The following is a 25,853-nucleotide window of genomic DNA, read 5'->3' as shown; positions in this document are numbered from 1 at the left end:
TGCAATTTGTGCCCACGTATGTGCTGCACAAACCTTTGGACAGATACACGCTGCCAATATTTTTGGATTCAGGCAGTGGCACTGCCTGCCACTGAAAAGGAGACCTGAGCTGAGATTCCACCAGCAGGCAAGCACTTCAGGGGGAGCTGAGGTAAGCAGTGTCTGTGTGTGGCACCCACCCTGATTTATCACTCACGTATGGCTGTGTCCTGGCTGGAAAGAATTGTCAACAGGGATGTTATTTAGGGGTCTCCCTTGCTACCCCTGTGGTCTCCCCTGCTACCCCAGAAAAATACATTTTTAAAAAAGTGTTTTTTGTTTAAATGCAAAGTCCTAGGCTTTGGCCAGCGCCATGTGGCTCTTTGCTTCTGGAGTGGCTGGCTTTCATGTTCAGGGCTTGGATTTATTTTTTAATGAACTTGGGTTCCACAAGTCTAACACTTTCAGCAGTGACCCTAAATAAGAATGAATAGGAATATCAACTAATTTGTCTTTCTAGAATTCTATTCAATAACTGCTAGACTCATTAAAGGGTTATTTCAGGCACACTTCAGGGGGGAGTCACTGATTTAGTATTTTCTTGAAAACCTCAACTCAGCCTTTCATCCTTCTTAGGTCGATAAATGAGTACCAGCACAGGTTGGCTGATATTGTGTGTATATTTCTTCTATATAAAGCGCTTAAGCGTAGGTGCTATATAATGGTACATCACTGTCATTTGGCCATGGACCTCTGCTTGCATTCACGTTATTTAGTAATATGGGCCTATACACACTGATATTAACGATACATATGGCGATCCATTCTTGTATGAAATGAATATTGCATTATAGTGATATCGTAACAATGTGTTTTGTAGCGTGCTTAGGAACAATGCTATGTGATGCCACATCCTGTTTTGTCAAGGGGTGAAAGGTTGTGTTCCATCGCTTCCTGTGATATCACTTTGGGGTGGGGTAAAAGACATCACTTCCTGTGATGCCATCAGCAGTCAAGGGTCGTGTGATGTCACTTCTGCTATCCCTGGCGTTTGGGTGAAATGACGTCCCTGAATGTCAACAGCCTTTAAGGATGACCCAGGAGTGATGGTTTCTTCTAGTATTTGAACACAACCAACAATTTACGCAATTAATCAGTGATATTAAACAAAATTCACTGAAGGTGTTTATATTTCCTGAAAAATGCATGTTGGACATAATGAGGCAGGCGCAGGATTTAAAGAACATCAATCTGCTATAATGGTTTGCCTTTCACAGCCTAATGGTCTGGACATTAATAAAATAACATTAACTCCCTTGAAGAAGTATCTTAGAGCAGTCCTTTAACTATTGTTTGCATGACAATGTGTCTAAGTAATTTTAATGCTTCTGTACATTGCTAAATGCCTAAGGAATGTGAATCTTTGAATTTATGGGTGTCAGGCGAGGTGCCTTTTGAATGTGCATGTGAAATGTGTCTCACATGTAAGCGACTAGGGCATTTTCCATAATTTTTGCAGCTCGGCGGTTGGAGTTATTTTTTTAAAATATCAAGGACCCTTACTTGAGAGACCTGATGGAGTACAAAGCATCAAACCTGTTACTCTTTTCTAATAGATTAGCAATTCTTAGTATTTGACGCATGGTGAAACTCACCAAAAAAAAAGGCAAGAGAACCCTTAAAAAAAAAAATACTGACCCTCATTTGTTAACGACGGTTTGGCCCTTTTTTGCAACTATCTAAGATGCGTAAGAGAGTACAGATGGTAGCGGTCAGTGGTTGCAGTGTACCAAAAGAAGTAGTAGAACTATGTCCCCTGCTGGCTTGCTCCCGCTACCCACAAACCCCATTGCCACGCCTCCTCCCATGTGCAAACCAAACCTCCAAACAAATGCGCCTACTGTTTAAGGGAATGTTCAGTGTGGTGCACTGAAGTGCAAGATTCAACATCTTCCTACACTTCTATTTTAAAATGAAACAATTCCAGAACGATTTCTTTTTAAACTAAAAATATAGGAACCGTAAAACATTTCTTTTGTAAAGTAGAGGAGCACTGCTCCCCAAAGCTCCTGCCCACTTCCTCCACTGCTATGGGTTTACTGGAGTATATTTTGGCTTCTACTGAGAACTGCTTATTATTTGACTACTATTTTCAATGCTCATGTATTATCTTTGCCTGAGAAGAAATCCTCTGTGTTCTTGTGTTTGATGAGCACTAGAAGCACAACACTGCAAGCTTAAATGGTTGTTGTTTTAGTAAGAAAAGTGTATTGTTGGACATTTGATTACTTTTATTGTTGGTCATTCACACGAGTAATACGTTGCTGGGCCTACTACCACAACCCCTAATTTTAAGTCTGCTGGGTGCTCAAGAGTAGAGGGAGAGAAGAGGGTTTGAACTACTTCCGGACACAAAACCTGACAGAGCCCAATGCAGGCCTTTTGATCTGCCTCTGGCTAGGCTCTGCCATAGCAGGGTGTGATGGAAAATGTGTCAAAATGGTATTTGTGTGGTAGTCAGACACATTTCAAATAAAACTAGTGAATACAAGTTTAAACAGCATTTTTTAGTTTGGAAATGACCCACATTATTTTTACGCCTATGATTAGTAACGGAAATCTCTTCCTTCTTCTTTAAGAAAAGTAGTAGTGGAGATGCAGTGACGATGAATGTTAGTGAGGATTCAGTGGAAGAGCAAGATAACATAATCGAGCAAGCTAATGAACAGGCAGAGCCAGAAGCAGAACATGACAGTGACGAACAGGCAGAGCCAGCATCAGGGACAGAGAACAGGACAGTAGCAGCATGGCACGAGAGTGAGGAACAGGCAGCAGCATTGACAGTCAAAGAGAGGGCGGGGCAGGACTCGGCTAGAGCTATTCAAGCTGTACCCGGACCAACAGGTGAAATAATGATGGTGTGTCAGTGTGACCATGATAATAAAATAGATGGCTGGCTAAAGAGTAAGGGCCTCATCATGAGTTGGGCTGTAGCCCTTAAATGCGGTGGTAACAGTATTACAGCCGCATTTAAGGGCTGGCCCTATCACGAGTTGGGCGCTAAATGGGCTGTTTTACCTCCAGCCTTTCTCTGGAGGTGAAAATCCCCTGTTTTCAGGTGTATTACCGCCGGCTGTATTAGCCCGCATAATTAGCGCTGAAAATACCCCATTGAATCCAATGGACCCAATTGGGAATGGGGATTTACCGTTAACACCCAACTCGTGATCCGGCGGTAATACAGCCAGACCGCTCGGTGCTAGGGCTATTACAGTCGGCGGTATTACAGCCAGGAATACAGCCCAACTCGTGATGAGGCCCAAACTCTTTTTTCATTCTTCTAGATATATCCCAGTCAAGAGGAGAGGGGCCCAAACAGCCATATCTGAGGTTTTCCCCCTCGGACTGTCTGGGGGGTAGAAGACGGGGCTTCATGAAAGAATGGTTCTTCACACATAAATGGCTGGAATACTCTCAAAGTAAAGATTCTGCCTACTGCTATGCCTGCCGGCACTTCAGTCTCCCCTCCTCAGGTGATTCAGTGTTTACATCCGAAGCAGGATTCAAAAATTGGAAAAAAGCAACTTACAAAGATGGGGGGGTTTGTAGGCCATAGCAAATCAGAATCACATACTATTTCTATGTTAGCATGGGCAGAATATGAAAAGTCAATTGCAAGCAAATGTTCTCTCTCAGCCTCCTTAAATGCAGAATATAATAACATAGTGAGGGAAAATAGAGAGTACATTAAAACTTTTGAGAAACCCTGCTCCTCCCCCGCAACGCAAAACATTGCACAGAGAGCACATAAAGAAACAGAAGGCCAGAATAAAGGAAATGTAATCTCTATTATGGAACTGCTAGCGAAGCATGATCACACAGTCAAAAAAAAATGACAAGTCAAGAAAATGCAACATACCTTGGGCACAGTACTCAAAATGAAATAATTGATTGCCTGGCTGAAATTGTCCGCACCTCAATAATTAATGAAGTTTCACAAAGTGGGTCTTTCAGCATTATGGTCGACGAGACCAAAGACATTGCCAAGAAGGAACAAATGTCCTTGGTAATTTGATATTATTACAATTGTTCAATATGTGAAAGCTCCCTCACATATGAAGCAGCAGAGCGACTAGATGCTGCAGCGCTTTCACAGAAAATGATACAAATACTACAGAAGTATGGCCTTGGCTACAGAAATCACCTTGTAGGGCAATCATATGATGGTGCCTCTGTCATGAGTGGAAAGAACGCAGGTGTGCAGGCATGCATTACAACAGAGGCCCCATTAGCTTTTTACGTTCACTGCAATGCACATTGCTTGAATTTAGTATTAGTTGATAGTGTAAAATGCATCCCTGAAGCCTATTGTTTCTTTTGTCTTCTGCAGAAACTGTATGTGTTTGTGTCAGGGTAATATGTGCATCAAAGATGGCTAGAGGTACAGAGGGACATGTTTCAGGGGGTCCCAAGAGAGTTTCAAAGATTGATAGAGACAAGCTGGGCCTGTAGGTACAATGCTTGCAAGACCGTGAGGGACAGACCACCAGCCCTCATACGTCTACTAAAAGAAATATCTGAAGAGAAAAATGGTGACAGAGCGGTAGAGGCAAGAGGTCTATTAGCCCAAATAGATTTAGAGTTTGCTGGCCTCCTTTTACCATTCACAAATGTTTTTGGTGACATAAAACATCTGTCAGACATTTTACAGTTCCCACAACTCAATTTAGCCACGGAAGTTACCCTTGTTAATTCACGTGTTGATACATTAAACAGTTATAGAGAGGGTTCTGTCTTTAATGAGATTTGGAACAATACTATGACCCTTGCTGATCAATGCAACATTGCTGTTGCACCTCTAGGGTGTCAGGTCCCACCAAGTTCTAGGCTTGAAGGGTATTACATTTCCACGCCTATATTTCAAAGACATGCCAATACAGATAAGGAGTCATTTTGGGCAGGCACATTTATTCCAATTGTTGATGTACTTCTCTCTTAGGTGACGAGAGCATTCAAGCCTTGAATCCCTCCAGTCCCACATTTTGTGAGACAAATGTAGTGTTTCCATTTGCCTCTCAATACAACTGCAGCAGTGAGGATCTAGAATATGAGATCCCTCATGTCAAGCAAATTCTTGATAGGAGGCAAACTAGTGGTTTTGAAAATCCGACCAGTTTAAAAGAGCTCAGTCTTCCTTGAGCCATATAAGGAAGTGTTCCATGAGATGTTTAAACTTTGCAAAATTGCACTTACATTACCTGTGAGCACTGCAGCATGTGAGCATAGTTTTTCTGTGCTAAAGTTAATCAAGACTGCCTTGAGAAATACAATGAGTGATGAGAGATTGAGCAATTTTGGGTTGTTAAGTGTAGAGTCAAGAAGGGCTAGGGCGATAAATCTTGATGAATTTGTGGATGTGTTTGACAAAAGACACAGTAACAGGTGATTAAAACTATATTCATTAATAATATAATAATAATGAATAGACTGAGTACAGAGTAGGCTACATTAAAATGTATATTGTTGTCCATGATCATGCACTTTTGCTTTGTTCATGTTTAGTTTGCAAGAATACACACAAAAGAATGTAGCCTAGAAAAGCGGGGATGTAAATAGGTTGAGCAGGCTATACTAAAATATATATTCTTCATTATCATGCTTTTTGTTTCCTTTTTGTAGGTATATATTTTAGTTTACAAGAACACACAGCAACATGTACCAAATACAGTTGTATTGAAAAATGTTTAGGCCACTGTGTTGTTTTTTACTTGAGTAGGCATGTTCTCAGTAAATGTTTTGTTCCTTACAATCAATGTGCTCCCTTAAATTAAAGCTGTATATTTGTCTTTTCAAGTCAAAGTCGAACAACTATTCTGTTTGAAGAACAATAAATTGCCTTACATGCATATACACATCACATATTACTTACATAGCACAAACAGGATTGTGGAACTCAAAATGTAAACCGTACTGATATTAGCCTATGCGCATCAGATACATTAATTAGTTAACTGTTATTTAATGAACGCAACTATATCAATATGAAATTCCTTAACTCTCATATATACATAGTTTTCAACTGGACTACATACTACATTGGCATAATAGATTTCCTGAAATTCAGTTATGTGTTTGTTTTGGTGCCACCCCAAGATTTCCTGAGGCCTCATCAGGCCACCCCTACAAAAGATTTCTGGGGGCGCCACTGGATCCAGGCCTAACTACCAGTGTGCTGCCTGTCATCCATCTTCCACCTCGACAGAGTTCACATCTGGTGTTTGTTTCCATCTAGCCGCGGGTGGCACGACTCCTCTGCAGACTTGCCATTCTGTGCGCCTTTGGAACACTGGTTACGCCCCCACTAATCCGCCAACCTCCTCGCAGAAGTGACATCTCGCCTGGGGCGAACCCCCTGGTGAAGCCTCAGAAAAGTCTGCACTGCCTGCTTACTGTGTAGCCTGCTACCATCTCGGCGTCAGTCCGGCCGAGCACCTTTGCAGACTACAGTCATCCTGTCCACCCCAGGGACACTGGCTACGCTCCGCGCGGATGTGCCCGCCATCTACTAGACGCCATAGCACCCGTGTAGTCTGCCTCAGTCTGCTGATAGGTGGCTCTATCCCCTCTGTCTTTCAGCCATGCTGTTCTTGCTACTGTATTTCTTCTCTCCCATTGCTGGCCTTTCTAATGCCATTCTGCCAGCTCCCTTCCCCTGCCTCAACTTCCATCCACCATTATGCCCCCCTCCCACTTCAGATGGAAGATCCAGTAATTGGTTGCCATAGTGGCATCTTAATTCTTCTCCCTTTTGCAATATTTCCGAAGTTCCTTCCGTTATTTCTTTCTTTCCTTGGTTCTCTGTGCCACTCCACTCATGTTCCAGTTGCCCGTTGTCCCGTTCCTTCCCTTCCCCTCCCCTCATAACCTCAACAATCTTATCAAATGGCCCCTGCTGATCTCTGTCCCTCAATGCGGCTCTTTGGAACCCTTGTTCCATTAATGAAAAAACTCACTGGGCCTGATTCATAAGGGTTTTATAATGGTGCAATCCCATAGGAAAACATACCATGAATCAGGCACACTTGGTCTTACTGAATCTTGACTTTCCATCTAATACAGTCATCCCGGGCCCTGGTCATCATCATATTCCTCTTTCTTTTCCCACCCGCCCGCGCCCACTGTTTTTCCTTATGCTTTCCTTCCATTTCTACTTTTGAATTTTAGTACATTTCTCCTTCGTCTAGCGCCTTTCTTCTGATCTGCCCCCCAGGACCCTGCTCCTGTCACTATTTTTTGCAAAGGTCTCGACTCGCTTCTCTCACTTCATTTCCTCTGGACTTTCCTTTGCTTAGGGGATTTTAATCTTTACCTTTTCTCTACTCACATTTGTCCCTTTTCTCTCTATTTTTCACTCATCTTTCACGAATTCCCACTTCTCCTTCCCATAACTCAGCTTCCTCATTGGATCTCGTTTTCTCTACTACTCCCTTATCCTCTAACTGCACTCCCACTCCAGTCTTCTGATCATTACCCGCTTTCTTTCATTCTTTCCTTTTCCCCTCCCTCCTATGGCTTCTATTGCAGTGATCTTTGCTCATTCAACATTGCCTTTTTCTGGAGAGCTCCCACTTCTGTTAGTCATTCTCTTGACTTTTATTCATCTTTATAAGCCGACTGCCTCTTTTCTTCTGACAGCCTGACTAATACTCTAGATCTTCCTTACCTGCAGATCGTCTTCACCCATCTGCTCTTTTCGTTCTATCACACAAACCATCTCAACCTTGGCTGTCCCCCCTCCTTCTGGGAGTCCTGGCAGGCTTTACGCTGCGCGACGCTGGTATGAGACCTGGGCAGCCTCTGATTTGGCATATATGGCCTGTCTTCACACTACCTATGCTCTTCTCTCTGCTAAGCAACTTGAATTCCCCCCTCTCCCCCCGCCCCTCCTCTCCCCCTCTCCGCCCCTCCTCTCCCCCTCTCCCCCTCACCCCCCCTCCCTTTCTCCCCCTCCCTTTCTCTCCCTCCCTCCGTCACTTTCTCTCTCCCTCTTTCCCTCACTTTCTCTCTCCCTCCCCGCTTCCCTCACTTTCTCTCCCTCTTTCCCTCCCTCACTTCTCTCCCTCTTTCCCTCCCTCACTTCTCTCCCTCTTTCCCTCCCTCACTTCTCTCCCTCTTTCCCTCCCTTTCTTTTCCCTCCCTCCCTTCCCTCTCTCCCCCTCCCTTCCCTCTGCCCCCCCTGCTCCTCTCTCCCCTCCTCTCTCCCCCCTCCCCTCCCTCTCCCCCTCACACCTCTCCTCTTTTTCACCCCTCCCCTCCCTCTCCCCCGCCCTCCTTACTCCTCTCCCTCCCTCTCCCCCGCCCTCCTTACCCCTCTCCCTCCCATGGACTTCACTAGCTACTTTTCTTCTAAGATTTCTCTTAAATAATTTACACCCAAATTCTCTTCTTCCTTTCTTTCTAAACTACTGGTGTAAACTGTCAACCCTGAAGTCTGCTCTTTTGTTAACCTTCATTCACTCACTCTTCACTTCAATCTGGTTTCAGGCCCTCTCACTCCCCAGAGTCTGCACTTCTAGCAACAACAAGGTTTAAGTTACTTACTTTTAACTATTGTTCTCAAGCACGGGTCTGGCATGGATTCACATGCTCATGAATAGTCCATGTCGTCAGGCTGGGAATCCTCAGTAAAAGAAAGAACAGTTTCACTTAAAAACTGCATTTCTCCTTTAAACCTATCACTGTCATCTGGGTCCAACTGCCCCCATCCAATGACATTCCTCTCCCTAAGCCCCTCCTCTGGCAACCATCTTCAGATATGGTAAGCACGTAAAGCGGCAGTATGACCAAGAAGTATCGCAGAGGGGTCGGAGGGAGGGTTTGCATGTGAATCCATGCCACACCCATGCTGGAGAACAATAGTTACAGGTAAGTAACTTAAACCTTCTCCAGCATGGGGTCTGGCATGGATTCACATGCTCATGAATAACGAATACATAGCAGTACAACATTAAAGAATCATGGGAGGTGGCAAGGCTCAACAGAAGCAATGAACTCTTACTTCTGGAACAGACTCACAGTAAGCAAACAGGTTGCGTAGCACTGCTTGGCCGACTCTGGATTCTTCCCTGGAATCCCTGTCGACGCAGTAGAATTTCATGAAGGTGTGCGTGGCCCTCCATGTAGCAGCCCTGCAGATGTCCAGCAGGCGTACACCAGACAGGAACGCTGCCGCAGCGATCACTCTGGTGGAGTGGGCTCTCGGACGGCCGGGCAGTGGTAGGTTCGCCAACCAATTACATTGTGTGATGCAGCCGGAGAGCCACCTTGAGATGGAAGCCTTGGAAAATGAAGTTTGATTTAGTTTGATTTATTTGTAAAGCGCACCAGGCCCGTGGGCAACCGGGCGCATAATCTTAAGTACAGGTTACAACAATATATACAAAACAAGATTTACAGGTAATACATAAGTACAGAATACAAGTTATGAACGATACAGTGTGGCAAATATACACAGATGGAAAATATTACAATTAAGGAACCGGCTAGAGCGGGGACCTTATGCTTTCTGGTGAACAGCCAGGCTTTGGCGTTGTTTTTGAACCTTAAAAAGGAAGGTTCCTTTCTTATGTAGGTTGGCAGAGTGTTCCACAGTTTGGAAGCTAGGACAGGGAAGCTCACTCCACCCGCTTTTTGGAGTTTGAATCTAGGCAGAGTTAGGCTGTGAATTTGGGCTGATCTGATTGGACGGGAGGAAGAATGAAGTGTGAGGCGCCATGAGAGGTAAGGTGGAGCATCGTTGTTCAGGCATTTGTGAGTCAGGGCTAGCGTTTTCAGGGCAATTCTGTGTTTTACCGGGAGCCAGCGAAGGTCAGATCTGAATGTTGAGATATGGGACCGTCTGGGGATATTGAGAGCTGCCCTCATGGCATGATTTTGAATAGTTTGTAGTTTATTGAGGTTAGACTGGCTAGTCCCTAGGTAGAGGGCGCTACAATCTGGCCTTCCCATGGTTCACAGGACCAAGGTTAACACACAGTTGTGAAGTGTTCTGAAAACTCTTCAGGGCACGAGCAACATCCAGTGAGTGCAAGGCCCTTTCAGCCGGTGACAAAGGCTTCGGGAAAAAAACAAGTAACACCAAAGTCTTGTTGAGGTGGAATTCCAATGGAACCTTCGGCATGACGGAGGGATGCGTATGCAGCACCACCCTCAATTTGTGGAAAGTTCGGTATGGTTGATTGCAGGATAGAACTTGGATCTCACCTACACTCCTGGCCTAGGTGATGGCCACAATGAAAGCAGTTTTCCAAGAGAGGAACTTGATGGGGCCTGATGCATAGGCTCGAATGGATCCCCCATGTGCCCGTCAGAACCACGTTGAGTTCCCACACTGGGGTAGGAGCCTTCGACGGCGGGAAAGATCGAAAAAGTCCTTTGAGGAACTCCTTTAAGTGTGGATGAGACCAAAGTGAAGATCTTCCTGGAGACCTGGTGTAGTGGGAGATAGCCGCCAGATGTACCTTAAAGGAGGCGTGCGCCAGTCCGGCATTGGTCAAGGATAGCAAGTATGGAAGGACCCACAGGGCCATGATCCTCAGAGGGGCAATCTTCGGAGACCAGCACCACGTAGCAAAACACTTCCACTTGTCATCGTAGAACTTTAAAGTCGAAGACACCCTGGCCCTGGCGAGTACCCCCCCTGCAATCTACAGGCAACTCATTCTCCAAACCCGAGGGCTGCAGGAGCCAAGCCCTCACGTTCAGCGATCCTGTTTTGTGATGAAGGACTGCGCCTCCTTCCCTGGTGAGAAGATCATAACCACCGGCAGCTTGACCAGAGGGGACGTCGACAGACAGAGAAGGTTGGGATACCAAATCTGTCTCGGCCACGCCGGGGTGATGAGTATCATCTTGCATAGATACTGAGTGAGTTGATGACTCGTAGCAGGAGATGGAACGGCTGAAACACGTACAGTAACAGCCTTTCCCACGGCAAGGAGAATGCGTCCCCCAGGTTCCACGGCTGGTGGAACCTGATGGAAAACATCTGGCACTAAGAGTTCTCCGCTGTCGCAAACTGATTTAACTGCGGCCTGCCCCACTTGACGAACATGTGGTTCACCTGATCCTGACGAAGGTCCCACTCGTGGCATTAGCGCATGGTGTTCTTGACTCCTGACAGGTGAAGAGGGACAAGGAACATCCCCTGTCTGACAGCCCAGCGCCACAAATCCTGTGCTTCCTAGGTTAGCGCTGGGGACCAAGAGCCCCCTGCTTTCTGATGTAAAACATGGTGGTGGTGTTGTCCGTTACGATCCTCACCACCTTGCTTTTCAGAGACCGTAGGAATAACTTGAAGGCCCAGAACACTGCCCGTAGCTCCAGGATGTTGATATGAAGATTCTTCTCCGGCAACCACAGGCCTTTGGCGTGCAGGCGTTTGGTGTGCGCTTCCCATCCCTCTAGGGAGGCGTCTGTGGTGACCTCCTCCTGGTATGGTGGTCTCTGAAAACATGTGCCTTGGGCGATGTTGGAGCGAACGCCCCACCATTCGACCAGCGGAACTTGTCGTTAAGATATCTTGTCCATGAAGCTTCTGGACAGCTGTATCTAGGGGGCGTCCAGACATTCCTGAAGGGGTCGCATTTGCAACCTGCAGAGATGGACAAGGTAGATGCAGGACATCATGCCCATGCCCTTCGTCGACGACAGCTGCTGCACCTTCCTCAGAATGGCTGCTATCCTCTCCAAGGGCGACGCCAGGCAAGACATTGTATTGAGTCTGGCGCCTAGGAACAGCGCAGTCTGTGATGGCATTAAGCAAGACTTTAGCTAGTTGACTGAGAATACCAGATCCGCTAGAAGCCGGACAGTCACCCCCGTGTGTCCTTCGGCCAGCTCCCGCGAGCAGGCGCGAATCAGCCAGTACAGGTATGGGTATACCTGTATGGCTTGTAGACGAAGATGGGCGGCCACCAGCGCCAGGCATTTCGTGAACACTCTGGGAGCCAATTTACCACCAAAAGGTAGGGCCTTGAACCGGTAGTGCCGTTCCTGCACCACGAAACGTAGAACCATTCGATGTAACTTGTGAATGGGGAGGTGGAAGTAGGCGTCCCCCAGGTCCAACCACGTAAAGAAGTCTCTTTTCATTTGGCGGAGCACGTGTTGCAACGTGACCATCCTGAATTTTTGTGACTTTAGGTATTTGTTCAGATGTCATAGGTCTAGGATGAGCCTCCAGCCCCTCGTCTTCTTTCTGACCAGAAAGTATCTGGAATAGACCCCAAAACCGCTGGGAAACTAGCTCTATTGCCTCTTATCGCAGCATGGACTGTACCTCTTAGAGGAGCTGAGGGATGTGCTGCTCCAGACGGGTAACCGGAGGGGTCCACGGACACTTGCGTTCAAACTCCATGGTGTGTCCGTGGGTGAGAGCGTCCAGCATCCAGCAACCATCTGTCGGTGGTGATCTTTCCCACTCGCTGACGAACCTAGTCAGCTGGCCTCCCACCTAGGGTGCACAAGTGGGTGCTCGACGTCTCGGCCCGATCAGGCTTGCTTCAGCGTCCTGCCCTGCGAACAACGCTGTCCTCCGCTACCGTAGGTCTGGGAACGGCCTCTGTAGGCTACCTGAATTGTGCATCTGGAAGGTTGATGGTACGATGTGGAGTAGCCTTGGAGACTAAAGCAGACACTGATCCTCATTTTCCAGAACCCTGAGTCTGCGACGTCCATTGCCACTGTGATGGCGTGATCAGACGCTACCTCCCCTTCCTGGAAGAAAGAGCTTGCCTCCATCTTGTTATCAGTGAGGAACTCCAGAATAGGCCCCAGCTTGTACCACAACTCCCCGTTGTACCTGGCTAGAAATGCCAGTGCGTTGGCCACCTTGATAGTGGACGCCGGGCTTTAAATCTTCTTCCGTCCATGGCGTCCATCCTCTTCCCCTCGCTGTCCGGAGGGTCCAAAGACGAGGATGTGATGGCAGACCGTTTCATCGCAGCCGCCGATACCACAAATACAGCGATGGCTACGAACTCATGCACTTGGGTGCCCCAGGTGCTGGAGCCAAAGCCATTGCTGGTGCGTGTCCTCCACAAACACGTTATGTAGCCCGCAGTTGGTGCTGGGTCTGAGGAGGGACCTTGCCTCCTTCTCAATCATGGTCAGAGGTATGGAGTAGGCCCGACGGCCTTCTGGAAACTTCAAAGAGACTTAGACGATCCTCACCCTCGAGGGGTTCTGAAATTCACCAACAAACAGATCCCTGCTGACGGCAGATGGAGAGAAGAGCACACAGGCTCTTCTTTTTTCATCGAAAAACCAACAATTGTAGACATAGCTCACGCAGCAAAACTCGAGGACTCCCAACACTGAAACATGTGATAAAACTAGGAAGATAGCTGCCAGAGGAGGGGCTTAGGGAGAGGACTGTCATTGGCTGGGGGCAGTATAACCCAGAGTACAGTGATTGGTTTAGAGGAGAAATACAGTTTGTAAGTGAAAGTGAGGATTCCCGGGCTGACGGGCATTTTCATGAGCATGTGAATCCATGCCAGACCCCATCCTGGAGAATAGGGGCCTTTTCAACTGCCACCGTCCCCCTCTGTGGTAGGAATGCCTCTGGTTTCCACCCTGTAGGCCTTGCACCCCAGGACGAGCGTGGTTCCCCATCGCTGCGTGACAAGGTCAGATTTCCAACATTGCCACAGTTCCCATTTCCCTTGGACAGCATAGTTAACGCTAGCCCAGGAGCGCTCCGTTATCCAGTAAGCACCACAGTGAGGTGTTGTGTGGGAGAACTACCCAACTTTGTTACCAAAGACCCTTAGGCAAGTGTAGTACCAAAAAGGTCATGCCCTGGTAGAAGTACCAAGGTAGTCTCCTTGTCCTTCTAAGACTAAGACACCAACCCAGATTGTGTAATGCATCAGCCTAGGTAAAGTCTACAGCCTGAACCAAGATCCCAGCATGACAGGAAGACCAGTCTAGCAAAAGAAGTGTGCCGGGCCAGAGTGATTTGTGGCACCTTTTACTGGGAGGGCGCTTGGGAGAAGCTGCTTTATTGAAATAGTAATTTACTTTGTAGAAATAGTAATTTACTTTATACCTCAGGTCCGTTATACTAGGTGTCTACTCTCATACTGTTGAATCTCATTCCTTATACTGTTTGTATAGAACTATCGCCTCCTGAGTTGTAACCCAACAAGTAGACCATTCTCCAACCAATCACCTAGAGACCTTAAATAATAAGAGAGAATACTTCTGTTGTGTGTTCTGTGGTTGACACATACAACATACCCTATATTCATGGGTACAATGCTCCAATATTCAGAGTTGACCTTGATCAGAGCTACCATGAGGTGAGCAAATGAAGGAATTTGTCAGTTTTCCAAGGTTTAGGAAAAGTACATTTGTCATTTTTCAAAAGGTCCCACATACAGAGCACTGGGCAATAGAGATTTTGACCAGATCATAGATCCAATGATTGCCAGTTAATGAAGCCCGACACATGCTGTCATAGTGCAGACATTTGATGGTAACACATGGAGGAAATCGAATATACACATGGATCAACAAATTCAGGCATGTCACATTAGTGATTCAGTCTGTAGAACATGAGGTCTGAAGCTCAACTATACCATGCTGTGTGTTCTCTGTGACGCAACCATTCATCTAAGGATTTTGCAGCATGGTAAATGTATTTACATTTTCATACCAATATGCATTGCTCTATTTTTGTGAATTTTAATTGTAATATTTAAAAAAATGAACAAATCATTTTGAAAAAAGGGTTGGCAGTAAAATCGAGGCATCGGGGAAGAAGAGGCCTTGCGGCTCTTACTCACCCTGACAATGTTATCAGGAACCCGGCTGTAGCTTAGGTTCTTGATTCTCACACTGACTTGCTGAGGAGTCTTTGTAACCAACAGGTACTTGCTGATCAAAGATTTAGTCATCTCCGTTCCTTCAAAGTGTTTCAGTCCCAGAGCCAATAAACTAACCAAGAGAAAAAAGTCGTCATGGTTAGAACAAACAAAGAAGAGATCATAGATGTGACAAGAAATTGGCAAGTGCGCATAATGAAATGGCATCCTCTCAATAAATATGCTTCTTTCTTTAAAATTGAAAAAAAGGTTTATGGTGCATACCAGCTATCAACTAAGCACCCTGTGGGGAAAAAAATACCAATTAAAGTTTGGAGTAAGGAACAAGTTACTTACCTGTAACTGTTGTTCTACAGCACGGGGGTCTGGCATGGATTCACATGCTCATGAATATTCCCGGTAGCCAGGCTGGGAATCCTCGGTAAAAGAAAAAACTTTTTCAGTTTAGTTTCTGAATTGTCTTTCTCCCAACAACCAATCACTGAGCTCTAGGTCATACTGTCCCCAGCCAATGACTGCCCTCTGCTTAAGCCCCTCCCCAGACAGCCATCTTCAGATTTGGTAGCACGTAAAGTGGCAGTAAGACCAAGAGAAGAGCCGCAGAGGGGTAGGGTTTGCATGTGAATCATGCCAGACCCATGCTGGAGAACAACAGTTACAGGTAAGTAACTTGTTCCTTCTCCAACATGGGGTCTGGCATGGATTCACATGCTCATGAATGAAGAATACATAGCAGTACACACATGCACAACCACGGGTGGTGGCAAGGCTCAACTGACACAATCTCTTACCTCCTCACCAGGCTAACCTCCAAGCGAACAGGTTGCGCAGCACTGCTTGGCCTACTCTGGACTCCTCCCTGGAATCCCTGTCGATGCAGTAGAATCCCATGAAGGTGTGTGTCAACCTGCACGTAGCAGCCCTGCAGATGTCCAGCAGGGGCACACCAGACAAGAACGCCATCTTAGCAGCAATCGCTCTGGTAGAATGGGCTTTCGGACGGCCAGGCAACGGTCGGTTTGCCAAACGGGTGACAATGAGTGATGCAGCCGGAGAGCCACCTCGAAATGGAAGCCTTGGATAGGGCTTTCCCATGGTTACCTGGCGAGGAGATCCGCGACCACTGGCGGGGAATGTTAACATGCTGAGAAGGTCCGGATACCAAATCTGCCTCGGCCACGATGGTGCGACGAGGATCATCCTGCACCGGTACCGTCTGAGTTAACTGATGACTCAAAAGTAACAGGGAATGCGCACAGAAACAGGCATTCCGAAGGGAAGGAGCATGCGTCCCCCATGCTCCCCCGGCTGGGGGAACCTGCTTGCGAATCTCCAGCACTTGGTATTCGTCACCGTCATAAACATATCGATCTGGGGATTGCCCCACTGGAAGAACAGGCTGTTCACTTGATCCTGTCGAAGCTCCCACTCGTGGCAAGAGCGTAGCTTCCTGCTGAGAGAGTCGGCAACTGTGTTCTTTACTCCTGCCAGGTAGAACGGAATGATGAACATCCCCCTGGCCAACGGCCCAGTGACACAAATCTTGTGCCTCCTTGGAGACCGCGCTGGGGATCTGGTGCCCCCTGCATCCAGATGTAATACATTGTGGTGGTATTGTGCGTGAAAACCCTCACCACCTTGCCCTTGTGGGACGGCAGAAACGACCTGAGGGCCCAAAACACTGCTTGTAGTTCCAGAACGCTGATATGCAGCGTCTTCTTTTCCGGTCGCCACAGGCCTCTGGCGTGGAGATGTCCGATGTGGGCTCCCCATCCTATCATAGAAGCGTCCGTCGTGACCGTCTCCTGGAATGGGGGCTCTGAAAGCCTGTGCCTCCGGCGATGTTGGAGCGCACCCCCCACCATCTTATCGCTCAAGCGGATGCATCCACAGTGTGCAGAGCCGAATCAGGTATATGCACGACAACATCATGGTGAGCAGCGACTTGATGTTCCGCACTGCTTCAGTGCCAACAGCCGTTGCACCTTGCCCAGGATGGCCGATATCCTCTCCTCCAACAGGACTTCTAGGTAAGCCACTGTGTCTAGTCTGGATCCCAGGAACAGAGCATCCTGCGATGGAGTTGAGCAGGAATTTGCATAATTCACTGAGAACCCCAGGTTCGTCAGCAGCCGGACGGTCCTTGCCGTGTGATATACGGCGATGTCCTTCGACTTGCCCCGGATGAGCCAGTCATCCAGATAAGGGTACACGTGGATCCCTTGCAGCCGCAGATGGGCCGCCACCAGCGCCAGGCATTTGGTGAAGACTCTGGGCGCAGACTTCAGTCCGAAGGGAAGTGCCTTGAACTGGTAATGCCTTCCCTGGACGACAAAGCGCAGGAACTTGCAATGCTTTGCGTGTATTGGGACGTGGCAGTAAGCAGCATCTAGATCCGACGACGACGACGACAAAGTCTCCCTGCTCCAGTTGGCCAAGCACGTGCTCTAGAGTGATCATCCTGAACTTCTGGGACTTTATGCACTTGAGTCGTCGTACGTCGAGAATGGTCCTCCAGCCCCCAGTCTTCCTTCTCACAAGAGAGTACCTTGAGTAAACTACGGGGCCCCGGAGTCGCCGTGGGACCAGCTCCATCGTCCCCTTCATTGACATGGCCTGGACTTCGAGCAGCAGCTGAGGGATGTTTTGTTCCCGCCGGGCCACTGGTGGTATTCGAGGACACTTTTGCTGGAATTCTAAGGTGCGTCTGTGGGCGAGAGCGTCCAGCACCCATCTGTCGGTGGAGATGGTCTCCCACACGCTGACGTAGTGCCCCAGCCGGCCTCCCACCGGGGTGCATGGCTGGGGGGGCACGACGTCTTGGCTGGTTCAATCTTGCTTGGAGGTCGAGGTGCCGCCTTGCTGTCGTCGTCAAGGACCGCGAACACCCCCTGACAACCTTGTAACGACCCCTGTTGGCTTCCTAGGGCATAGAACGGGAGGGTTGATGGTAAGAGGATGAGCCCCCGCCAAATCCCTTCGAAGAGCTGCCAGACTTCACCTCCTGAAGAACGAAAGGACGGCTGTCATTGTTGCAGAGTGCCCAGGGCACGGGCCGTCTTTGTCATCTTGATTGCCTGCAAGGATTTATCCACGGCCTTCCCGAACAGGTTGTCTCTGTCGAATGGCATGTCTTGAACCCTTGTCTGGACCTCCTGTCTAAAATTGGTGGCCTTGAGCCAGCCACGACGGCACAGGCAAACTCGGTTTCCAATCTGGCGGAAAACCTGCTCCGCGATGTCCAGGGCCACTGTGATGGCCCGGCCCGACGCCACCTCTCCCTCCTGGAAGATGTCCAATCCCTCGATCGGCTTGTCATCAGGAAGAAACTCCAGGAGCGGAGCCATCTTGTACCAAAGCTCCTGGTCGTATCTGGCCACAATAGCCAAGGTGTTGGGAGCCTTGCCCGTCGTCGTCGCTGCTGAGTAGATTACCTTTCTACCCATGGAATCCAACTTCTTTCCCTCATTGTCTGGGGGTTCGGATGAAGATGCTGAGATGGATGATTTCTTCCTGGCGGCCGCTGAGACCCCCGAATCCGGAGACGGCTAAGATCGCAGGCACTTGAGTGCCGAGTCCAGCACCCTGTACTTTTCAAGCCGGTCCCGTTTTGCCAGGGCTGAGGCGGGGTTCCTCAGCAGCGCCAGCCCCTCATCCCAAACAACGTCCAGAAGCGGGACCGAAAGGATGGTCTTCCTCTTTGCCTCCCAGCGCTGGTACAAGAAACCTTCCTTTTTCTTTTCCTCCGGCTTAAGTTGGAAAAGCTCTGATGCATGGGCTGTCATGGAATGGAAGGATCCCACTTCGTCCGTAGGGGAAGCTCTCGGCAGAGGTGATGGGGAGGGGTGATTCTCCCATTGCGCCATCGTCATCATCCGTGTCTGTTGTCGCTGTGTCTGACTCCCTCCCCCCAAAGGGGGAGGGTAGTGATGGTTGGCATGGTGGTGTGGGATGTCTTCTCTTCCAGTGGTTCCCGCCGGGCCGCGGGCGGAGCCGGTGGTGGCGGCATCCTCCTCTGTATATCCGACAACAGTGCGTGGAGGGTCGAAAGGATGCCAAGTGAAAGGTATTTAGGGGGCACTTGAGGGGAAGGAGCGCTGGAACCCAGGGCCTTCGTTGTCCACATGGACGGTATCACCGTTGCCCTCGCTTCTAGCGGGAGACTCTGCGACATTCCTCTTGTGGACGGTGTGGACGGAAAGGATCTCATCCTCCTCAGAAAAGAAATGTCTGTTCCTTGGAGTTCTTCACTCCCCCCACCTTTGTTCGGGTCCGTAGGGGTTGGACTCGGGCTGAGGTCCTGCATCCTCTTCTCCAGACTCTTCTCAACCCGCTTGATCGAAGCCTCCCTCCTGGGAGGAAGAGGCACTCTGTTCGTCGGAGTACCCTGGTCCGGGTCTGCCCCTATGGCCTTCGAGAGGGACGCCACAACCGACTCGTTAGAGGGGGATGACTTGGCCTGGTGTAATTGGGCCTTCACAGTGAGGCTTGCTCCCTTGTCCTGCTTGGCATTCTCTGGTGTCTCCCGCAGCTTCCCCAGGGTAGCTGACTTCCGCTTGGACGAAGAGTTAGAGCGGTGGCTGGAGACCGATGTCGAAGGAGACGATCTGGCCCCGACAGTTGCGGGACCTGCAGCAGTGGCGACCCTGACGGAAGCAGATTCTCGGTGCTTGGCCTTGCGTTGGGCACCCTCCTCAAAGGACTTAGAAGCCCGCTCAGGTTTGCTGGATCCGGAAGAGGCATGCCCCTGGGAACCACCCATGGGAGAGGGCCTGGCCTGCAGCCACGTCTCCAGCCTTTGGTGTCGATCCTTTATCGTGCGCTTAATGAAGCCACGACAAATCACACAATCTTCTTTATGCGTCGGGTGGAGACAATGCAGGCACTGGGAATGTTTGTCATCCATGTACACATTCCGCAAACCGCAGCCGGAGCAAAGCTTGACGAGGGAAGCACTGTCCTTCTCATCCGACATGATCCATGCTCTGTAGGCCTGAAGAACTTCTGGAAGCTTCCAAGAAGAACACTCAATGAAATCTGTTAGGCAGAATCCTGTGCAGTGCCCTTAGGGACCACTACACACAATTAAGACTACAGGTGGCAATACAAGTTTTACCTTTGGTACAAGCCTGTAGTACTATGTTAAAGTGGTAGCAGTAGTGGAGCAACCAGGCTTATCTCTTGAGTATATGAGCAGTAGCAGAGATTACACAAAGGGACCACAATTACTATGACTCAAGCAAACACTGACTCAAGGTTTCAGGTAGAAAAATATAAGTACATTTATTTTTAAACCATTTGTTATAAACAAGACAAATCCCCCATTCACACAGCCTGGCTGTCAATCACGCAGCAGGGGGGTTGTCCGGCCCGGATAACCACCTCAGCCAATCATGGAAAAGTGCGACTTGGGTTTCCTAGGCTACCCTGTGCAGGGGGTGACTATACCCTTCCCTCACATTCAGCCCACCGAGACACCCAGGCGCCTAAAGGAGGGCTTCTGGGCAGAAGCCTGCCAAAACGTAGTGAACAAAGGAGGCAAACCTGGTTTGCCGCGCAAAGTAAAACACAAGAAGGACTTCAACAAAAAGAAATGGCGAATAAACCCAACCGGAGCCAAAAGAAAAAGCATTTGGTCAAGCGGGTTTAAGTTCGAGGCTTATATAATAGCCTAAAATAATACCACGTTTATATAGTATAATCGCAGTAGAAAAGTTAGGGTAGATACCACTGCCACTAGCCAAGTCTAAATGTTAAAAGAACGAAACAATGCTCTAGGAGGTACAGATAGCAAGGGCTAACAATTAACCCTTTCCAGTACTCCATGTACGATGGGGTGTACTGGATCTGTGGTAATTTGACTAAGTAAAGTTAATGGCAAATTTACCCTTTTCTGGGAGACTGTAGTCAGCCCCAGAAATGGAGTCGGTGGGAAGTCTAAAAGACAACCCTGTGTCACTGCACTGAAGGTGCTGTGTAACACAAAAGAAGGGGGCTACTGAAGTGGTGTACTCCAGAGTCCACAATCACAAAAACAGATGAAATACACATAGCAAAACACAGGGAGGAGTGGAAAGAAAGGGGTACACTCTTACCAAGTGGAAAAATGAACTCCAGAGATCCAGCAAAGCTGCTGGGGGACTCGCTAGGTAAGGGAAATTAGCCATTGAATGAGAATTCCCCCTAACAAAGTCCCCCCTTGAGGGGTGTGAAAAGAGCCGGAAAACAGGTCACCGTTAATCGGAAGGATAAATCGATGGAGCACAAGGGCTCGATTGACTAAAAAATTGAGTTTTCCTATCAAAAAAGTGAAAAACTGCAGACAAGCTCGAAGAGCGAAACACGAGGACACCCAAAACTTGAACGTGCAGTAAAAATCTGAAGATGGCTGCCTCGGGAGGGGCCTAGGTATAGGGCAGTCATTGGCTGGGGGCAGTATGACCCAGAGCTCAGTGATTGGTTTATAGGAGAATGACAGTTCAGAAACAAAATTGAAACTGTTTTTTCTTTTACTGAGGATTCCCAGCCTGGCGACAGGGAATATTCATGAGCATGCAAATCCATGCCAGACCCCATGCTGGAGAACAACTACTTCTCCAGTGCTGCCTGCATAAATGATAATTCTAAAATTAATAAGAAACACAATTTTACACTGTTTCATATTTCCAAAGTGTTCATTTGGTGTCCATGGGTTTCAAATACATTTTCCAAAAGTAATTAGTCATTCACTAGACAAACAACTGTTTTCAATGCATTTCGGATCATTAGAGTTTTCTTCAGGAAGAGTTAACTGCAACTTAATCAAAACATCGAAATAGCAATACATTTTTTCAAAAATTATATATATGCTTTTTACAGATATACAGCATATGATTTAACTGTCCTAAAATGAGACTTTATGATAAGGCAGGCATGGTGACGTATTGAACTTGTGCCATAAGAAGCTGAAAGTTTGTGTTGCTCTTTCATTTATTCAATATTTTATCTATTTAATCAGGATGACTTTCCCAGCATGGCGATTCTCTATGTTTAACTGTTTCAAAACAGTTAACTTTTTAAAAAAAAAAAAAAAATTGGTTCAATTGCTTTACAATTTTTACAAAAGAAGAACAAAAAGGCAGGTCATCCCTGTTCTGTAAATGTTTAATAGAGTTTCTTTGCCCATTTAGTCTCATCTCAGTGTCTTCCTCTGTCGTGTGTATTTGTTGCTTTGATTCCGTGCTTAAAAGAGACAATTCCGAAAAAATAAGGCCACCGCTATCACTAATGATGTTTTATCCCTGCTCCATTAGGCGGCTCCACCAGTCCTCTTCAAATACAAGTTCCTATTTTTATTGAGGCACGATTTTTTTCATTATTAATGCTGATTTAGTCAAAAAAATTAATTCCGACTTTTCAACGTATGAAAAATGAAAACATACTTTCCAAAACATAAAAAGGATTTTTCCTCAGTCATCATAATAACACATTAAAAAGATGTTTTTCTTTTACAATGATAACACATTCTTACATTTGACTAAATATACACAATTAAGATTAAAACTTATTCATACATATATTAATCTATTACTAGATATAACCTTTTTAGGGCTGCCTAATTTGTTCGTTATAACTTGGTTTATGCATTTGTCATGATTATATCATGTCACTGTGTCAGTGTCATCAAGCAGACATTCCCATTCCTTTGGTGAGGATTTACAATGTATTGACCATTAGTACCCCGGCGAGAGACAATCAGAATGAAACAAGCATTCTGATTGGCTCTCGCCAGGTCCATACCCGGCCGGGAATCCCTCTGTTGGGATTCCACAGCCTTTTTCCCCAGTGAGGGGCGTGGCAACCCCTCAGCCTATGGGGAGGCTCGAAGCGGGGCCTCCCCGCGGCTGAGAGGATGCCCTCGCCCCCCGCCAGGGACTCGGGTAAGTATTTTTTTTCTCCCTTCCCTCTCCTCCCTCCCACCCGCCCCCCCCAACTTACCCTCCTGTTTCTGCGTCCCCGGCGGGGGGCTTTCCTCGTCCCCCGCTGGGGACGCAGGTACATTATTTTTTTTTTGCCCTCCCACTCCCACCCTCGCTTACCTTTTTCTTGATCCTTTTTTGCGTCCCCGGCGGGGGACGAGGGAAGTCTCCAGCCGTGTGGAGACTCGGAGCGGGGCCATCCCCGCTCCGCGCCTCCACACGGCTTGGGCTTTCCTCGTCCCCCGCCGAGGGCGCAGGTACTTTTTTTTTTCCCCTCCCAACCCCACTTACCTTTTTCTTGATCCTTTTTTGGGAGCGGACGCGCTGGGAACACATGTGTTCCCAGCGCGTCCGCTCCCGATGACCGCCATGGAAAGGGAAAATGGACTCCGTTTTCCCTTTCCATGGCGGCGGCCATTTTCTTGGCCGTTTCTTTTTTTCTGTCCCGAAACACTGCTTGCTTTTAGTACCCCGGTCACGCAAATATTGCGGGCCGGGATACTAATAGCAATATGACCCTCGCGGCGGGGGCATTACCGACTCTGGTAAGGCCCCGGGGCCTTCGTTAAGGCCCTCGCTTCGCTCGGGGCTATAACTATGGGCCCCGGGGCATTACCTGAGTCTGTAATGCCCCCGCCGCTCGGGTCATATTGCTTAATTAATGCCTTGCTAAATCACTTTTGATCTTTCAGTTGTAAACAATTTAGATAGTTTATCACTGCATATCTAGGAGATATCCTGTGCGAGTGAAATAGTTCGGACCAAAGCTGGTCTTCAGTTAGGCATTTATGTTCTTCAAAGTACTGATGGAAATATTTTACTCTTTGTTGCAATAAATCACCACACTCCACTACTAGGTGTTTGATCGTTTCTGGCATTTTCTTGCAAAATCTACGATTTATTTAGTCTTGCAGTATCATTTTCCGTTTATACAGAATTTCCTTCGTGGGCCATATATTTAATCTGTACCATAAAAAGTCTGCACAACGCCTTGGTGAAGGTGCTTGTAGCAAATAGGGCTCAATTGTGCCTTGTAATTTTAAATTAAATGGGTTTTGGGCAAATTTTTGTAGTTCCATACAACTTTCCCTGGTTTGAATCCAGTCATATGCCCATAATTTTCTTTTGGCCTGGTTCGGATTATCTGCTAACAATTTTAACGTTATTCCTGCATTGCGCAGAATGTTTTGGACAGTAGTGCGCCATGCGGACATAAAACGATTTTCTGCCTTGTCGAGATGATTTGCAATTATTTTTAGTAAACCATTAGAACTCTCAATCATCTTGCATTTCCTATATAGCATGCACATTTGCCATTTGTACATTGCATATAAAGATGTAAGGCCTAATTCGTGCCTAATCATGCATATCGATTCTGACATTGGTAACATCAAGGCTTTCTTCCAGTGTGGATTTCCTATTTTAGTTCAATGAGTGCAAGTTTGACATTGCTTCGTCTCAGAACCATACAGAATTGTAGGCACGTATTTCTGCCTGTAGTGCACAAACAGTGGTACGATGGAAAATTTACAGAATTTTTATTTTATAATTGACATTTGTGATAAACTGTGATGCATTTGGTCTTGATGTGTTCCTCATAGGGTGAATCACCTATGTGATTATTTATGCAAGTACCCAGATAGATGTAGGAATTAACTGTTGCTATGTCTGCTTCTTGTATCTTCCATTTAAACTTTTTACCCTTCTGCATGGTAGTACCAAATTGCATCACCTGAGTTTTATTTACATTTATACTTCTAAAGTTCTCTTCTGCATATGCTTCTAACCCTTTTAGTGATTTCCTCATCCCGCTTGGTGTTTTTGATACGTGTAGCATATCGTCGGCATACAAAAGCCAATTGATTGGTGTACCTTGTCATTTGGGGGCATCTGCAAGAATATTGGACAACCATGAACCCACATAAGATATATAAAAGTTGAATAAGGCAGAGGCCAACAGGCAACCCTGCTTCAGCCCACGTGCCGTTCGAATTGGGGCAGATAGTAAACCATCATTCCGTAATCTTATTTGGATTGTAGTTTCTGTATGTAATTCCACTATAATATGCGCCATGGACATATTTGGTCTAACAGTTTTTTATACAATTTTTCTCGAGGCACAAGATCGAATGCTGACCTAAAGTCAACAAATGCCACATAGAGTGCTTGTTTGCGTTCTTTTTCTTGTTGAATGATGGAATTTATTGTGAGAAGGTTGATGGTTGTGCCCAATCCTTGTATAAATCCTGTCTTATAGGGGTCTCTAAGTTGTCTATCATCCAACCACTTATTGAATTCAGCCAATACTAGCCTTGCAAATATCTTGCCAGGACAATCAAGAAGGGCTATTGGCCTGTAGACTTTAGGATCAGACCGATCCCCCTTCTTGAATATGGGCAATATGATTGACTTTTTCCAGGAGGATGGAATTTGTCCTGTTACCATAATATTCGTGAATATCGTGTATAAAATCTGTCCCCAGGCCTCAGGATTGGTCTGAGCATGTTATGCAGCCCATCAGTGCCTGTGGCTCTTGACCGGCTCAATTTGGAAATACAGTGCTGTATATCTGCAACGTCAAACTCTATTTTATGTGCCTGGTCAGAGAAATCCACGCTATTTATCAACTCAGGAAATGGAGATTGGTATGTAGTATTGTAGTGCAATCGTCAAATCAATGATGGAGGAAAAAGATCAGTTGATCCTTCTCAGTGGGGACCTAAATATCAAGCTGCTTGATATGGAGGGTAAATTTAAAAAGACAGAACATCTGGTTGGGAAAGAACAAAAATGGATGGAGGAAATGCGTATCCGAGACATGAGGTTGCTAAATGGCTAGACGAGAGGCAACTTGAATGGGGAGAATACATGGCATAGTGGCAAATCGGGAGCCTGTCTGGACTACTGATTCGTAGGAGGAAACACACTAGCATGGGTGAATTCTTTCACAATAAAAAGGCAAACAAATAGCGACCATAGCCTGTTGGAAATGGAACTAGCCTGGAAAATAAGTTTTATTCCAAGA

At 47.0% G+C, this 25,853-nt stretch overlaps 1 protein-coding gene across 5 annotated transcripts in view; it reads right to left on the bottom strand.

Annotated features, from left to right (window-relative positions):
* The window catches only part of GON4L (gon-4 like), a 2,357,623-nt gene that overhangs the window by 887,457 nt on the left and 1,444,313 nt on the right, over positions 1–25,853 (bottom strand). For all 5 annotated transcript variants that reach the window (XM_069649947.1, XM_069649953.1, XM_069649967.1 and 2 more), the window contains one exon: positions 14,832–14,982. In XM_069649947.1, the coding sequence (XP_069506048.1) occupies positions 14,832–14,982 (151 nt within the window). The remainder of the gene's footprint in view (positions 1–14,831; positions 14,983–25,853) is intronic.

Source organism: Ambystoma mexicanum, chromosome 1p (genome assembly GCF_040938575.1).
Source record: "Ambystoma mexicanum isolate Mex_15411 chromosome 1p, UKY_AmexF1_1, whole genome shotgun sequence".
In the NCBI taxonomy this organism is placed as follows: domain Eukaryota; kingdom Metazoa; phylum Chordata; class Amphibia; order Caudata; family Ambystomatidae; genus Ambystoma; species Ambystoma mexicanum.
This window is presented reverse-complemented; position numbering and strand designations above follow the sequence as displayed.